This window comes from Cetorhinus maximus, chromosome 21, assembly GCF_964194155.1.
Source record: "Cetorhinus maximus chromosome 21, sCetMax3.hap1.1, whole genome shotgun sequence".
NCBI lineage: Eukaryota > Metazoa > Chordata > Chondrichthyes > Lamniformes > Cetorhinidae > Cetorhinus > Cetorhinus maximus.
Window position 1 is genome coordinate 52346616 of NC_135899.1, and position 18978 is coordinate 52365593.

The following is an 18978-nucleotide window of genomic DNA, read 5'->3' on the forward strand; positions in this document are numbered from 1 at the left end:
AAAGCTGTCATGTTTTAGAACAGCTGTGTGGAATGCTCACACTGGATTTGCTGACTTAAATAGTACTAATCAATTACCATTGCCCACAAGCAGTTGGTGAATAAAAGCTTCTACCTAATATACAGAATAGTAACCTTTTTCAGTTCTCCCTGAACCGCAGTGCCATGACCTCCATCATGGGTAGGGTGAGGAGGCAGGACCCAGATCCACTCCAGCCATAATAGAGATTGAAGCCCGTGCGGTTAGCACCAATCTGATCTACACTGGCCATCCAGCCAACTGGCCTCCAAGAAGTGTGATTTGCTGTGGCAACATTCACTTTAACATGTATGTTGCAGTCCAGGGCAATGAATAGTGGTGGTAGAGTCTCTAATTTTCTTTCCTGTCCTGCTCATATCACCTGCCATTGGCATGTGTTGGAAGGATTTACAGATTGATACTCAACTTGTTTGGCCGCACTAGGAACCTTCCTTGGCCATCAAGTCCTGGACTGTAACTTGGACCCAGAGCTTCTGGCTTAAAAGCAGCACCACAAGCCTTTCCTAGAGTATTAATAATTAGCTAAAGACTTCACTCCATGGAGCCAAGTAGCGGTCTGTGGCTGTAACTACACTGTGATAGTTGACATATCAAAATCAAATTGGAGTTGGTGGCAAAGCAAACCTTGATCCAAAAAGAATTGTGAGAATAGACAATAAGGTTTGTGGATAGCACACAATACTAAAATATGATGTTTGTTAAATAATTCTAAGGATGAAAGGAACTTGCAAGTGTTGATAAGATGGTGGAATGGGGGAAAAAAAACAATGACAGATGCAATTCAGTGCCAATGAGTCTACTTTGAGGAAAGTTGGGTGATGTGGAAGAACAGACAGATTTTGTAGTTTGCATTCCAAAAAAATTAAAAGCAGTTCCACAAGCGGCTAAGGCCATAAAAAGCTAATAGAATGCCAGGTTTTATAGCAAATGATATGGAACATAAAAGTCAAGATTTATTAATGAATCTATATAAAGACTAAGTAAGATCACAGTTTAAGCATTGTGTGCAGTTTTGGGCTCCATTGATTGAAGGATGTTGAATCAATAGTAAAGGTACAGCATAGATTCATTAGGAAGCTGCTTGATATAAAGAAATACAAATACCAAGAAAGGCTTGGAAAAATTTGGGCTGATTTTATTAGAGCAGAGGAAATGATCAGAGATAGTGGTGTTTAAAATTACAAAAGAATGAAACAACACAGATAGAAACAGATGGTTTCCAGTGATTGAGAGATCTAGAATTAGGGCATAAACAAAAAACAAGAGATTTAGGAGAGAGATTAAGAGATTTTTTATTTACAGAGCATCGTGGAATGAGCTATCGGAGTTAGTGGTTGAAGTAGAGGTCATGTCAATATGTTGGATAGGCAGTTAGAGGAAAATAAAGGGATACATGAATCTGGGATAGTGCTACTGCTTACGTGGCAAATAGCATTTGGACTGCTGGAACTGAACCTTCTATTTCCCTATTGTAATTTCTATGTAGTTATATGTATTTACATGTGTATTTATGATGTTGCTACATATGTCAACCCAAGGAATTTTTACATCCATAAGAACGGTTAGAGGCCATTCAGCCTCTCGAGCCTGTTCCACTATTCAATTGGATCAGGGCTGATCTGTACCTTAACTCCACCTATATGCCTTGGTTCTGTAACCCTTAATACCCTTGCCTAGCAAAATTCAGCAGATGTCTCAGCCCTTTCTTTCTCTAATGAGAAATGCCAATTAACATTGTCTCATGGAGTGATTAATATACAGGCAACTACATATAACAGTAATTCTCCTCAATTCCAACAAAGGTGAAATAGATTAATTCAATTGCTGCAGAATCTCAAATGTATACTTGGGATGGAAGTGCCTGCTCTTGGGCTGCCATCAACCGGTAGGAAACGATTAAGAAAAAGAGACCTCAGTGTACAGGTTCAGCATCAATATGCATCCCCTTTAACAAGTGTAGATTTATTCATCCACTAGCTTTATATTTTAATGTTAAGACTAAGCTGTTCCAGTTTCTTGCTTCAGCTGATGTAGGCCTTACCTGTGGGTTAACTTAAATCTGAGCCAGATGGGTTGTGAATTCAAGGACGTCCCACTCAAGAGACTTGAGCAGAAGGTCTAGGCTAGCACTCCAGCACAGTACTGAATTCTGCACTATTGGAGGCACTGTCTATCAGATAAAAAGTTAAACGGAGGCCCTGCCTGCCCTCTTAGGTGGACATAAATTATTCACAGAACACTCTTTCAAAGTGAAGCAGTTCCATTCTTCCCGGTGAACTGACCAATGTTTATCCCACAATCATCAGAGAAAGAAGATTATCTAGTCATTAGGCCAGACCTTGCTGTGCTACTGCATTTCTTACAGTGACTATACTTCATAAAAAATTTCATTGGCTGTGAAGCATTGTGGGAAAATCTGAGATTGCGAAAAGTACTATATAAATGCATGTCTTTCTTTCTTTAATCTATTATGCTCTGACAGTCTCTGAGTTATTTGGTAAGACTGTAACTCTACTTTTTTAACTACCTGATGAACTTTAGTTTTCGTTAGGACATGAAGCTTAGAATGAGAATCGAGCTAACTGAATCCACTTCTTTCCATCCATGCATGGCATTGTCAGTCCAAGACAAGCAGCTCCCATCCCCTCCCCACTCAAGATCCCTGCGTTCTGGCTTCACCCATTGCTTTTTTCCCCACCTTTTAGGCAAACCATCATGTAGCTGGTAGCCAATTCTTCAGGAGGCCTCTAGATGTGTGAGATTATTTCAAAGTGGCTGTCCCTCTCATTTGCCCTTCTGGGTAGGAGAAAACCCTTGGCTACTGTGAACCTTCTTGGCCATTACTCCAGGTGCAGCAAGTTGATGCTCCAGTACTTCGACTTTAAAAAGGTTTCTTACACTGCATTGTATTCTACAGATGTTTTTCTTCTAAGCTAATACATTGAGAGGAACATACATTTTGAATCAAGATTATTGTTGACGTGAGGGGTTTTTGGAACAACTGGTATTCCTAAAGGAGTGAAGTGTAGAAATCTGTGTGAGGCTGATAGGCAACCCCTAGAAAAACTGGAGTCAATGGGAATCAGGGGGAAAACTCTCCACTAGTTGGAGTCATACCCAGCACAAAGGAAGATGGTTGTGGTTGTTGAAGGTCAGTCATCTCAGCTGCAGGAGTTTGTCAGGGTAGTGTCCTAGGCCCAACCACCTTCAGCTGCTTATCAATGACCTTCCTTCCATCATAAGGTCAGAAGTGAGGACGTTCGCTGATGATTGCACAATGTTCAGCATTATTCGCGGCTCCTCAGATACTGAAGGAGTCCTTGTCCAAATGCAGCAAGACCTGGACAATATCCAGACTTGGGCGGACAAGTGGCAAGTAACATTCTCGGCACACAAAATTGTCAGGCAATGACCATCTCCAACAAGAGAGAATCCAACCATCGCCCCTTGATGTTCAATAGCATTACCATCACTGAATCCCCCACTATCAACATCCTGGGGGGGTTATCATTGACTAGAAACTGACCTGGACTAGCCATATAAATACTGTGGCTACAAGAGCAGGTCAGAGGCTAGGAATCCTGCTACGAGTAACTCACTTCCTGACTCTTCAAAGTCTGTCCACCATCTACAAGGCACAAGTCAGGAATGTGATAGAATACTCCCCACTTACCTGGATGAATGCAGCTCCTATAACACTGAAGCAGCTGGACACCGTCCAGGACAAAGCAGTCTGCTTGATTGGCACCACATCTTCAAACATTCACTCCCTCCACCACTGACACAGAGGCAGCAGTGTGTACCATCTACAAGATGCACTGCAGTAATTCACCAAGGCTCCTTAGACAGCTCCTTCCATACCCATGACCACTACCACCTAGCAGGACATGGAGAGCAGATAAATGGGAACACCACCACCTGGAAGTTCCCCTCCACTCACCATCCTGACTTGGAAATATATCACCGTTCCTTCACTGTCGCTGGGTCAAAATCCTGGAACTCCCTTCCTAACGGCACTGTGCGTGTACCTACACTACATGGACTGCAGCAGTTCAAGAAGGTAGATCACCACCACCTTCTCAAGGGCAACTAGGGATGGACAATAAATGCTGGCCCAGCCAGCGAAGCCCACATCCTGTGAATGAATTTTTAAAAAATCAAGTCCATTTTCCTGTATATCAGGAACAAGGCCTGCATTTCACAGATCAGTTATTTTTTACTCATTCTGCAGAATGTTGGTTTCATAGGCAAGACTGGTATTTAATGTCCAACCCTAGTTGCCCTGAGAAATTGCCTACTTTTTGAACAGCTGGCATCAATTTTGATACAACTGAGTGGCTTGATAGGCCATTTCAGCGTGCAGTTAAGAGTCAACCGTGCTGGCCTGGGACTGGAGTCACATATAAGGCCAGGCAAGGACATCGGGTCTCCTTCACTATAGGACATTAGTGAAATAGTTGGGTTTCAACGGGAATCTTGGCCACTATTCCTGATATCAGATTTTTAATATCCAGATTTTTAAAAAACAAATCAAATTCTCAAACAGCCCTGGTGGGACCTGATCTCACACCCTCTGGATTATTGGTCAAGGCATCTCTACCTACTTGTCTATTGGCCTTGAGGATGAGTATGTGGAATAACATCACACTTACATTTGAAATGAGTTGATCTGTCCGTTATTTACAGCATAATCATAAACACACCCTTTTAAAATGATTTTATTGTATACAAATGTATTTGCAATGTCACTACACAGGGCAAGCAGCTGAATTCCTACCCTCGTGTGCTTGCCTGCCTTGTCTAGAAATGCCTCCAAGTCTGAAAAACACAAACTCACAAAGCTTCACCAGTTAATGTCCAACCCTAGTTGCCCTGAGAAATGGAACCAGGCCTACTTCTATTGCACATGAATCTGCATTTTGCAGAGTAATTCCTGTAACACTTCACACAAAGGTATTTTCCACCCTGTAACTTGCAGGCAAGTTGCATGGCCTTTTATGAATGCCCACGTTGCTCTGTGTATGTGTTGAAACCAATTTTCACTATTAGGTTTCTCAGATTTTAATAATGTTTGTGATCAGATTTCAGTCCCAAGTAGAGTTAGGCATGTTGTAATATTGGAAACACAGCAGCCGAATTGCACACAGCCAGATCTCACAAATAGCAATAAAATAAACAACCAGATCTGTTTTAGTGATGTAGGTTGTCAGATAAATCTTGGCCAGGGACCAAGGAGAACTCTTCTGATCTTCTTCAAGTAGTGCCTCAAGATCTTTTACACCCGAGAGGGAAGACTTGAATCTCAATCTAAATGTCTGATCCGAAAAGTGATCAAATCTCGAGCAAACTGGCATCTTAAATTATGACCTGCAGTTATCTCACAGGGCTGTATTTTAGGGCTGAGTCAGTTTTTGCTGGTTTCTCTCAGTTGACACAGGTGTAAATAAATAAGACATTTTGTAACAGTGAATTCCTCCCAATCCACAAATATCACTTGGATTTATTTCAAAATAAAACATACAAAACAACTAAGAATTAAGCTATTTAAATGCAAATAGTTTGGTTGTTTAGTTATAAATTTGACTTAAAGCATGCAAAATATGGTCTACAGACGTTAATTGACGGTTAGTTTCATATTTTTTTCCTCAAGTTCCCAGCGATTATTTTATTACTAATCCAGTTCGGCAAGTTCACTGATGTTTGTTTTGCCTGTTTAGGGGACGGTTAAAAAGTTAGCATTTGGCACCATCTACTGGCTGTCTAGAAACTGGTTGGATATATTGTACAAAATACTGTTAGCTTTATTATTTGATTTTTAAATGGATTCATGCGCAATCGTCTCTAATCAGATCCATATTTCACCTAGATGAAAATAAAACAAAATGCTCAGAATGGAAAGCCTTAGGTTTAATGAGTGAAGAAACTTTGCAAAGAACAAATATACCTTTCAGCAAAACAACTTCAGAAAAAAGGAAAACGTTTATCCCTTTCAAAACACTACATAGTCAATGAGGTACTTTGGAGGTGTACGCAAATAAATTTATTCAACGTGAGCATAGCATGGTCTCATAAATAGCAAATGAAGTGAAAAACCTGTTAATGCACTAGACCTTCTTCAAAAATTCACTTTTTCGACCAAACATTTAGTATCTTTGTCTCTGTACCCATTTTGTTCTTGAGACAAATTTCTGTGTTTAAGGCCCTACATAAAAGCAAATTGTTGTACATATATCTTGTAATGGTCACAGAGAATGAAGGGTGAATCCTCTTTATATCTATTATGTCCTTGTGCTCAGGTCATGGCTTTTAGGTGGTTGGTTTCCAAAATTAACATCTGGCCATTTTCCATCTCCGACTGGCTTGAGGATTTATTTCAAAGAATCTGAAGATCTTCTCTGGGTTTTTATCTCTTCAGCAAATATACTCAGGCTGCGTGTGAATATTCCTCCTTGGCACAGTGGAGGCAGCGCCTTGCTTGCCAGCTGGGGGACCGGTAAGAGCCCCACCAAATAAGTGCCATTCAAGCACTTAATTAGATAGCAGCAGGCCTTCCCCGGGATCAAGGACCCCGGGTGCGGAAACCATGCCCGAGAGCTGCCAGCCAAACTGAGAATGGGAACTGTGCGTTGCTCAGCAGCAAAACCAGTGAGGTAGTAGTTGCTGACAATGCATTCACCCGAGGCCCAGGATCACCAAGGGACCCAGGTCACAGATGATAGATGGTGGGAGGGGGTGTCGCAGGGTGTGGATTGACGAGGAAAGGGATTAGCAGTAAAGGCAAGGGGATGGCTCTCAGTGATCTCCCCTTCCCAATACCAGGTCCTTTGAACCTTTGAATGAAAGACCCACCAGCCCCCCCATGTAAATCTGCAAACAACCCCAATAGGGTTTGCTTTTTGGGCTTCCTGCATGTTGAATGCCCCATATGCCATTGGGTGAATACCAGTGGCAGCAGGGTGAGCTCCTTAAGTGGGCAAAGATGAGGTGAGAGTGACTGCCCTTGACATCAAGGAGCCCTAGCAAAACTGGAGTTAATGGGAATCGGTGGAGGGGGAAAACTCTCCGCTGGTTGGAGTCATACCTAGCACAAAGGAAGATGGTGGTGGCTGTTGGAGGTCAGTCATCTCAGCTCCAGGACATCACTGCAGGAATTCTTCAGGGTAGTGTCCTCCGCTCAAACATCTTCAGCTGCTTATCAATGACCTTCCTTGCATCATAAAGGTCAGAAATGGAGATGTTTGCTGATGATTGCACAATGTTCAGCACCATTCGTAACTCCTCAGATACTGAAGCAGACCATGTCCAAATGCAACAATATCCAGGCTTGGGCTGACAAGTGACAAGAAACATTCACGCCACATAAGTATCAAGCAATGACCATCTCCAACAAGAGAGAATCTAACCATCGCCCCTTGATGTTCAATGGCATTACAATCACTGAAATCCCCACTAACATCCTGGGGGCAACCATTGACCAGAAACTGAACTGGACCAGCCATATAAATACTGTGGCTACAAGAACAGGTCAGAGGCTAGGAATCCTGCTACGAGTAACTCACCTCCTGACTCTTCAAAGCCTGTCCACCATCTACAAGGCACAAGTCAGGAGTGTGATGGAATACTCCCCACTTGCCTGGATGAGTGCAGCTCCAAAAACAGTCAAGAAGCTTGACAGCGTTAAGGACAAAGCAGCCCGCTTGTTTGACACCACACCCACAAACATTCACTCCTTCCACCACCGACGCACAGTGGCAACAGTGTGTACCATCTACAAGATGCACTGCAGGAATTCACCAAGGTTCCTTCAACGGTACCTTCCAAATCCACGACCGCTACCATTTAGAAGGACAAGGGCAGCAGATAGATGGGAACACTACCACCTGGAAGTTCCTCTCCAGGTCATTCACCATCCTGACTTGGAAATATATCGCTGTTCCTTCACTGTTGTTGGGTCAAAATCCTGGAACCCCCTTCCTAACAGCACGGTGGGTGTACCTACACCACATGGACTGCAGCAGTTCAAGGTGGCAGCTCACTACCACCTTCTCAAGGGCAACTAGGGATGGGCAATAAATATTGGCCCAGCCAGTGAAGCCCACATTCTGAGAATGAATAAATAAATAAATTGCTCACTTAAGGGCCTCAATTGGCAGCAGGGCAAGAAGGCCGTCCATGTGACGTCCCGCCCCAGACTTAATCAGGGCACAGACAGGGTCCCCACCCTCAACCCACAAACTCACCTCAGGGATGGGCATATGCCTTAGCGTATGCTGTGTCCTCCTAGGCTCTCCTGATAAGTCATTCAGCCTGATAATACGGAAACAGGCTTCAAGAACTGTGGTCCTCAAACTGTGGCCTCGTGTTCACATTTTTTTCAGTCCTTCGCTGGTGGTCATGTCTTCAGCTTTCTAAGCTTTAATTCCTTCTCTAAACCTTTCCATCTTTTAAAGTGCTCCATAAAACCATTATTTTGACATTATGGAAATTAGCTGGCAACAACTTAAATTACTGCATTTCCCAGTTCAAACTATCCTCTCAGTTTGGAAAGGGAGGGAAAAAAACTCAACAATCACTTACCTATTCATCAAATTAATGTCGCGGGGCTTCAGCTCTCAGGTCTTGCTGTCTTTGGCTCCTTCTCACAGACCACTCCTTTTATATAAAAAGATCCTCCTTCACTGTACCAAATTCCCAGAGTAAAGGACTCCGCCTCATTGCACTCAGTCAAGCCTTTTGTGCCACTGAACGTGTGGCTGCTAAAACTCCTGTATTTGTACTAGCTGACATTCCAGTGACCTGAGTCAGCTACTGCTGGCTAGGGAACAAGTTCTAAACTAGCTACCTAATTCATTAACTCTGCAGCATTTTGCTTTCACTAACCCTGTAGCTGCCTCTCAGCAGGGGAGCTTGTTTTTCACTAAGCCTGAAAGAAACAAGTTACTGTTAAGTTAAATTAAATGCCAAAAGCAAACTTGGCTAGATTCTAGAAAGAGATCAACCCTTAATATTCCCTCACTTACCAAATTTCCAGATTTAAGCCCTCACCTTGCTGCACTCAGACAAAGCTGCACCTTTGTGCTTACTTAAATGAGGCATTTCAGTGCAACATGAAGGTGAGACAGAAGAGAAGGGTCCAAGATAAAAAAAAGCAAGTTAAAATAAAAAAGTCCGGGCCTGGCGCAGCAGATAAACTGCACTATTAAAGGGATACAGGAAATTTCAGGTTACCTAGGGTGACACAGATTAGGAAGAGAGAGTAAAGAACAAGAGAGAGTCCAAAGCTAAAGTCAGATGTCATCTGATGGAACATAAACATCTCTGCAAGTAACTGACCTGCCTACTTTTTTCTGGTTTTATTTTTCATTCAGAGTTCCTTTCAATGTGTTAATACAGTAGAACTGTCAGTGCAAAAGTACAATACTGCCACCTACAAGTGAATCAGTGCAACATTTTAGCTCTAGGCTCCTTCAGCTCCATTCATTTCAGCTGAGATCTATTAATCTGGGGCTTCTGGTGCTGTCCCAAACTGATCAATTTCATAACTTGGATGCACACCAGAGATGATCACTTGTGCAACATAAGGTGTGGGATGCTCCGTGAATACCCAAGCTCTAAAAGAACAAGGTTTAAAAAAAAATCCACTCTGCCAGTGGTACTCCACTTCAGTCCTGGGCTTACTGCAGAATCAGTGTGTGGCCTGGGATTACCAACTACATAAAACATATCACATTTCCAGTTTTAGCCCTGGACATTGAAAAACAAGTATGGTGAAGTTCCTGGTATATTTTAAGCAATTTCTGCAAACAATTTCTTCTTTGTCAGGGGATAGTTACAGCACAGAAGCCTATTCAGTCCACACTGCCCTTAGAAGGTTCTCTACAAGAGCAACATAGCTAGACCCAATCCTCTATGCTTTTCTCTGCAACCCTGCAAATTGTTTCTCTTCAGGTGCTTATACAATTTCCATTTGAAAGCCACAATTGAATCCATCTCCACCACACTCAGGTTGTGCATTCCAGATCCTAACCACTCACTGCATAGGTTTTTCTCATCTCACCACTGGTTCTTTTGTCATTAATCTTAAATCTGCGGGAACAGTTTCTATATAAACTCCCTAATGATTTTATCAAATCTCTTCTCAACCTTCTCTTCTCTACAGAGAACATCCCAACTTCTCCAATCAATCCACCCAACTAAAGCCTCTCATCCCTGGAACCATTCTCAAAAATCTTTACTTCACCCTCTAAAGCCTTCACATCCTTCCTAAAGTGCAGTGGCCAGTATTGTACAAAATACTCCATATGAGACTGGACCAATGTTTTATAAAGGTTCATCACAACTTCCTTGCCTTTGTGCTTTATGCCTCTATTTATAAATCCCAGAATCCCATATGCCTTTTTAACTACTTTCTCAACCTGCTTCAACGATTTGTGTATGTATACCCCTAGTCTCTGTTCCAGCACACATTTCAGAATTGTCTCTTATTTTATATTGCCTCTCCTCATTCTTGCTACCAAAATGTATCACTTCACACTTCTGGCATTAAATTCTCTCTGCGCCGTGGCCACCATCTCCATCTCATCAATGCCCTCTTCAAGTTTATCACCATCTTTAAAGTTCACTATACTAAATTTTCTGTCATCTGCAAATTTTGAAATTGTGCCCAGCACACTCAAGTCTAGGATATTAATAAGTCATCAAGAAAAAGTGATCCTAGTACCGATGCCTGTATACCTTCAAACAGGCTGAAGATCAATCCTTTGCCACTACACTGTTTCCCGTTACTCATCCAAATTCCTATCTACGCTGTCATTGTCCCTTTTCTTCCACAAGCTTCAATTTTGCTGGCAAGTCTCTTATTTGGCACTTTATCAAACACCTTTTGGAAGTCCATAACCACCACATCTACCATATTAGTCAACAACCCTCCGTTACCTCAAAAACTCAAATCAAACTAATTAAACATGATTAGCCTTGAACAAATTGTGGTGACTTTCTTTAATAAATCCACACTTGTTCAAGTGACTTAATTTTGTGCACAGAAGCATCATTTCAAAAAGCTTTCCCACCACCAAGGTTAAACTGACAGGTCTTTAGTTGCTGAGTTTATCCTTACACCCTTATGAACAAGTGTACAACATCTGCAATTCTTCACTCTTATGGCCAGTGCCTCCACAATTTCCACCCATACTTCCTTCAGTATCCTTGGATGTATTCCACTGGTGCTGGTGAATTAACTGACTTTTAAGTATAACCAGCCTTTCTAATACCTCCCTCTATCAATTTTTAGTTCTTTGAGAGTCTCCACCACCTCCTCTTTCATTATCATTTCAGCAGCATCTTCTTCCTGGGCAAAGGCATGCAATTCATTCAGTACCTTAGCCAATGTCCTCTGCCTCCATGCATGGGTTGAGAAGAATTTTTAAAGGCAGGGAGGTGAGGAGGTTTTAAGCAGCCCAGAAATGCAAGTTGCTTCAGCAAGTACAACTGTTACAAATTTGAAGACTGCAATTTGAATACTTTTCATACAGGGAGAACTATGGCAGAGCTTTCCAGGGAACAAAAATGTCACTGATGTAATAATTTAGAGAATGTGAGTTCAAATCCCATAATGATAATTTTGTAATTTGAACGCAGTAAAAATAAATACATAAATAAATTTTTAAAAGCTGGTATCAGTAAGTGACCATGAAGCTGTCATCGCAAAAACCCAGCTGCTTCACTAGTGAAGGAAACCTGCTACCATTGCCTGGCCAGGTTTACATACAATTACAGTCCCAGAAAAAGAAGTGTGAAGATTCCAACTGCTCACAGAAGTGGCCTAGAAAGCAAGCTAGTTATATCAAACCGCTGAGTGTCTTCACCACATGGACTGCAGCAGTTCAAGAAAGTGGCCCACAACCACCTTCCTAAATAAGGCATGGCAATAAATGCTGGCCCTTAATTGCTCTGAAAGTAGAAAAAGGTTCATATCATAAGGAATGTAGGCACATGAACCTGTTAGAATACAGATGCTGCATGAAATTCAGATGCAAGAACAGCTTCTTTGTGCACAGTGGTTGACTTGAACCAACAGTGGGTTGTTTCTGATTATAAAAACGAGTATTTATTAACAAAACACAGTTTTAACAAAAACAGTTTTAATCACCATCAAACCATATTATAATCATGTCATACTTTAAACAAGCATTCACACAAATAGAATGCTGGCATCTCCAGTGTTTCATTTTCTTGTCTTCAAGATTTCATTGAGCTGATGCTGCAAGGTAAAAGCAAATGCAAATTATAATGCTGCACTTAAGTGGCATTTATTTCACACTTCTCCAAACTCTCCTTTGCCCACCCAACAAAATTACAATGAGAACTTCTCTCAATTTAATCTTTTGACTATAGAAGCAGCAGCCCAAGTTATGCATTTTTGACATCTATGTGGATGTTACTATATACCTCAGCACCCTAGGTTAGCAGATCTCCTGGGGATGGCTAGAAGGAAAATAAAGGGAGTGTTCATGGCTTCTGTTCCTGGCCATCTAAAGCTTTCATCCTTTAAAGATGGTCCATTTTACACGTTGATAAATTGTTTGTGATGTTTTGAAAGCAGGGCCCAACAATGGAAATTCCTAAATTTATGGAAGGCCCTTCCAAACACAGAAACAACATTTCTTTATATAACGAAAAAAAAAGGCTGCTAGTGGGTCAACCTATTTAATCCCAACATTTCCCAAAAAGAAACCCAATTCAATAATAAATGTTTTCCAAGTACTTTACTTTCAACATACATTAAATTAACATTAAAATAGAACTAGTTGCTTGGTAATACAGAATACTTAGCATAATAAAATACTCACAGATAGTTGCTCAAAACTTTTAAATGTCTTGTCATCCAGTTGAGTTAAATCTGTATTGTTTATTTTGCTGGCCAGAAATTGGATATTCTAAAACATAGGAAAATTTGATTTAGTCTTCACAGCAACTCATTTAAGATTAACTCTCCCTCAGGTTGTGGAACTAACAGAACCTAGGAACTCTCATTTACAAGGTAGATCCTTAAACAATGGGCACTTGCTGCAGAAATGATGCCAAAGTCCTCAGCCAGATCAGCTCACCTGTCCATCCTCAGTTGGGATATTGATGGTCATTTCTCTGGGTTCGGCGAGCGGGCTTCCCGAAAAGCTAAATACACGCTCCCCCATTTTTCGTAAGCGAGTTGAAGTTTTCGGCAACCTGTGAACCATTTTACAAAAGAGATGATCACAAAATCATTGAAAAACATAAAACAAATTCTTGCAGCTACTCGAGCCAGGTTTCAAAGCCTTTGTAATCAGAGATAAAATTGAAAATTCAAGGTTAATTTTAGTGGGGGCAGGGATAGGGAGGACAGAGGGAAACTCTGCATCGTACAATTAAAGCAATGTCTCAAAAGGTCCATTTTTTTTAAAGCAACTGTTTCAGTTTGGATACCAGAGGGAAAAAAAATCTAATATATATAGGAAATACTTCAACTGCATAAAGTAAAATTTCAATTTGATAGTTAGATATAATGAACTCTTAGTAAACTGACCGTGAATCAAATTTAGGCGTTATCAATGGTGTGGGTCCCCATATATCACTATTACTTGAAGAATGGAGGACCTTGGTTCGGCTGGTTCTGTATAATTGAAAGTACACAATTAGTAATTAAATAAAAGCAAAAATTACTGCAGATGCTGGAAATCTGAAATAAAAACAGAAAATACTGCAAAAACTCAGCAGGTCTGACAGCATCTGTGGAGAGGAACAGTGTTAATGTTGCGAGTCCGTATGACCATTCTTCAGAGCTAAAGAGAAGTAGGAATCTGATTAAACTTGTACTGTTTAAGTGGGGTGGATCAGGTGAAGTTAGATAGAAGGCCAGCAATAGGTGGGGGCTATGGAGATTGACAAAGATGTCAGGGCCAAAAAGACAAAGGGAGTGTTAATGGTAGAGTTAAGGTGCTGATAGTGGCATAAAGTAAGAAAGCAGAATGTGTGAATAGCAGAACAAGGGTCAGCACTCTGTGAAAGAACAACATGGATCAAGTAACAGATGGCCCTTTAGGGGTTGGGGTGGGGGAGGGAGCAGTGTTTGGGGAAAAAAGGATAGAAAAAGGGGGGATAAAACAATGAATAAAAATAAATAAGTAGAAACAAAATAAAAATAAATTTTTAAAAAAGGATTAAAAAAAGGGGTGAAGATAGAGATGAGTGTTCATGGTCTGAAGTTGTTGAACTCAGTGTTATGTCCAAGAGGCTATAAAATGCCTAATCGGAAGATGAGGTACTGTTCCTCCAGTTTGCAATGGGCTTCACTGGAAAATTGCAGAAGGCCAAAAGCGGACATGTGGACATGAGAGGAGGATGGTGTGTTGAAATGGCAAGCGACAGGAATGTTTGGGTCATGCTTGCTGACAGACTGAAGGTGTTCCCCAAAGTGGTCACCCAGTCTGTGTTTGGTCTCCCCTATGTAGAGAATGCATTGGGAGCAGTGAATGTAGTACATCAAATTGAAGGATGCTTTACCTGAAAGGAGTGTTTGGGCCCTTGGATGGTGAGGAGGTAAAGGGGCAGGTGTTGCACCTTCTATGATTGCATGGGAAGATGCCGTGGGCGAGGTGTTGGGGGTAATGGAGGAGTGGACCAGGATGTCCCAGAAGGAACGGTCCCTGAGGAAAGCGGCATCATCGGAACAGATGCGACGGAAGCGAAAGAACTGACAGAATGAGATGGAGTCCTTACAGGAGGCAGGGTGAGTGCAGCTGTAGTTGAGGTAATTAAATAATCTTGTCAAAAGTTACAATACAGGGAGAAAAAGCATTCTGCTGCTGTTTACCCATCTCAGGGTACTAAGCCAAATCTAGTGCTTCCAGGACTTATACACAACACAGAAATTTTAGTACTAATCACATAGCTGAACAGAGACACATTTTTTGTTGAAGCTTTTCATCTTACACTCGTCAGAACAATTCACAAGAAATGCCAATGTCAGGGGAATCAAGAAAATTTACTGTATGAGAAGTTTGTGCTGATTGGTTGGCAAGTGGACTCTGATTGGTAGAGATGTTGCCATGGAAAATGCACCAATTTATGGTGACTGACAGTTAGCTGTCAAGCATTGTTTGAAATTTAAACCAGGTAGCTTTGACTCTGATTGGTCAAGAAATTGCCCTGGGGAATGAACCAGTGAATGGCTGTCACTTATTTTGTTCAGCTGAAACAGGCCCAGCGTGTGTATACATGTTTTGTCTGCAAAGAACAGGGCCCCATGTATTAATGTCTGTAGCTTCCAGTACATGCAAATGCACCACACTGCGAGCCCAACTGACAATTTTAAATTGGTTGTCAGTGTAATTCTTAGCACACTGGGGATTATTTAGCAAATATTGTCCAATCATGAAATCACATCTCATGTTGGACACAATGTTTTGAGTTTTGCAACCACGGGCTGGCTGGGTATGGTCTGTACCTTGCCCATTGCCAACAGTGGAAGGGACATGCTGTTTGATACGATCCACCAGTCTTTTGGCCGTAAGGCCTACATAACCAGCATCACACAGGCACTGAAATTCATATATCACATTAATCACTAGTGCGATAGGCAAAACGTCTTATTGGCTTGATGGCAGCATCCTGTTAGTGGCAAATACCACTCGTCTTGCCACTGCATAGTGGCAGCCCTCATCCATGCCTTTATTACCTCTAGAATTGATTATTCCAGTGCACTTCTGGTTGGCCTCCCATATTCTACCCTCTGTACACTCAAGATCATCCAAAGCTCTGCTGTCCCCTCATGTCACGACGTCCATCACCTATGCTAACTGACGTACATCGGTTCCTAGTTAAGCAATGCCTCAGTTTTAAAAATTTCATCCACGCTTTCAAATCCCTCCATGGCCTCATTCCTCGCTATCTCTAATCTCCTCCAGGCCTACAACGCTCAGCACTCTTAATTCTGGCCTCAAGCACCCGGATTTTAATTGTTCCACCATTGTTTGCCATGCCTTCTGCTGTCAAGGTCCTATGATGTGGAATGCCTTTCCACATCACTGACGATTCATTGGCTGTAAAGTGTTTTAAGAAGTCCAGTGGTGGTGAAAAGCACTATATAAATGCATGCCTTTCTTTCTTTAAGACATCCCTTAAACATTCCTCTTCAACCAAGCTTTTGGTCATTTGCCCTAATACCACCTTTTGTGGCTTAGTATCAAACTTTGCTTTATAACGCCCCTGCTTTATTAGGTTAAAAGGCACAACATAAATACAAGTTGATTTTCTCCACGACATAAATACAAGTTATAACTATCATTTGATTTTCTCCAGCAAGTTACTGCTTCAGATCATGACAGAACTTTGGATTTACGAAGATATTCTGAGTAGGTAATCACAACATGCATAATTCAAACCTATTGGATGCTGGCTGCTGAAATTTATTAACTTGATCAGATAATCACCCCAAATCGTCAGAAGATTTTTTGCAAGAGGCACGTTGACATGTCCTTGGGAGACTTTCACCATTACATTATTATTGAAGAGGTTCCAGAAGTGAAATAGCTTATAGCCAGTGGGAGTATAGCAAACCCCACCAAATCAAATAGTTAACTTGGAGAACTCAAACTGTCTGGTAGAGGTCACATACTTAGCAGGAAGTTGGAAATTGAATATGAAAGAGCCTGAAAGACAAGACATCTATAAAAGTGCTTTGAGAGGCTCCATAATTATGCCTTTTGAAAGGCCCGATTAACCTTCAAGGATGACAATTCGGGCTTAAGGGGGAGAAGGACACTGTACCTGCTATTTGCAGAACCTGCCTTTAGGAGCCTTGGGATACATATAGCGACTTGTTAATGTGCTTAGATGCCAGAGAAACCAGGTCCAAGGAATTGTTTTAAAAAGTTGCTTCAAGTGACAACTTGGGTCACAATCCTAGAGGCCAAAGCCTTGGCTAAAAACTGCTTTGAACCCAGCTTAGAGGTTGGCAACAAAAGCTTTGATTATGAAGATCAAATTGCAAATGTTATACCCTCGTTCAAAAAAGGGTGAAAGGGTAAGCCCAGCAACCACAAGCCATTCAATTTAACCTCAGTGGTGGAGAAGCTTTTGAACCAATAATTTTGGACAAAATTAATAGTCACTTGGACAAGCGTGGGTTAATTAAGGAAAGCCAGCATGGATTTGTTAAGGCAAATCGTGTTTTACCAACTTGCTTGAGTTTTCTGATGAGGTAAGAGATGAGATGAGGGTAGTGCAATTGATATGGTGCATATGGACTTCTAAAAGGAATTGATAAAGTGCTCTACAACAGACTTGTGAGCAAAGCTAGAGCTCATGAAATAAAAGGGACAGTAGCAACATGGATACAAAATTGGCTGAGTGACAGGAAACAGAGTATTGGTGATGGTTATTTCCCAGGCAGGAGGAAGGTTTATAGTTGGGTTCCCCAGTGATATGACCCCTGCTTTTCTTGTTATATATTAATGACCTAAATTTTGGTGTACAGAACACAATTAAAAAATTTGCAGGTGGCATGAAGCTTAGAAAGTATTGTGGACTGCGATGAGGATAAGATTAAACTTCAAAAGAGCATAGACAGGTTGGTGGAATAGCTGGACAAGTGGCAGATGAAATTTAGTGTAAGTAGTCAGCCGTGGCTCAGTTGGTAGCACTCATGCCTCTGAATCGCAAGATTCAGGGTTCAAGTCCCACTCGAGGGCTGGAGAACAAAAATCAAGTCTGATACTCAGTGCAGTACTGAAGGGGTGCTGCACTGTCAGGGGTGCAGTCTTTCAGGTGAGACATTAAACAGTCTCCCCTCTCAGGTAAAAATAAAAAGATCCCATGGTACTATTTCGAAGTAAAGTAGGGGAGTTATCCCTGGTGTCTTGGCCAATACTTATCTCTCAATCAACATCACACACACACACAAAAAAAGCAGATTATGTGATCTATTTGAGAGAGCTTGCTGTGTGCAATTGGCTGCCGCATTTCCTACATTACAACAATGTCTACATTCAAATGAGTACTTCATTGGCTGTAAAGCACTTTGAGATGTTTGGTGGTCAGGAAAAAAGTGCTATATAAATGCAAACCTTTCTTCCTTAATCTTTAGAGGTGTGAAGAGATTCATTTTGGTAGAAAAGTAGGGAAGAGGCAGTAAAACAAAGGGTACAATTCTAAAGAGAGTGCAGTGGTAGAAGAACTTGGGTGCATTTTTTAAAAAAAATTAATTCATTCATTGAATGTGGTCTTCACTGGCTGGGCCAGCATTTTTATTGCCCATCCCTAGTTCCCCTTGAGAAGGTGGTGGTGAGCTGCCGTCTTGAACCACTACAGTCCATGTGGTGTAGGTACACCCACAGTGCTGTTAGGAAGGGAGGGTATATGCCCAAATTATTGATGGTGCCAGGGCAGGTTAAGAGCATGGTTAAAATAAAGCACATGGGATCTTGAGCTTTATAAATAAAGACAGAGCCCAAAAAAAGTTATGATAAACCAGCATAAAACACTGGGTCGGCCTCAACTGCAGTATTGCATCCAGTTTTGGACACCACACTTAGGAAGGATGTAAAGGCAGAGGGTGCAGAAAAGATTCATGAGAATGGTTCCAGGGATGAGGAACTTCAGTTGCATAGAGAGATTGTAGAAATTGGGGCTGTTCTCCTTGGAGAAGGGAAGGTGGTAAGGAGATATTCAAAGTCATGAAGGGCCTCGACAGAGTAGATAGGGAGAAATTAGTCTTAGTTGCAGAAGGATTGAGAGCCAGAGGGCAAAGATTTAAGGCAAAAGATGCAATGGCAAGGAGGGAAAAATTTATTTCACGCAGCAAGTGGTTAGGATCTGAAATGTACTTCCTAAGAATGTGGAGGAGGCAGATTCAATTGTGGCTTTCAGCAAGAGAACTGGATCATTATCTGAAAAGGAAAACAT

General features: G+C 41.5%; 1 protein-coding gene across 2 annotated transcripts in view; it reads right to left on the reverse strand.

Annotated features, from left to right (window-relative positions):
• Positions 1-12162: 12162 nt before the first annotated feature.
• Positions 12163-18978, reverse strand: part of cdca8 (cell division cycle associated 8) — a 32707-nt gene continuing 25891 nt past the window's right edge. Inside the window, exons 8-11 of one of the 2 annotated variants that reach the window (XM_078566282.1) lie at positions 13601-13687; positions 13146-13263; positions 12888-12974; positions 12163-12298 (exon numbers count right to left, since the gene is read on the reverse strand). In XM_078566282.1, coding sequence (XP_078422408.1) covers positions 12263-12298; positions 12888-12974; positions 13146-13263; positions 13601-13687 — 328 coding nt within the window. In that variant the 3' untranslated portion in view covers positions 12163-12262. The remainder of the gene's footprint in view (positions 12299-12887; positions 12975-13145; positions 13264-13600; positions 13688-18978) is intronic. The other variant, XM_078566283.1, reaches the window with a different exon arrangement.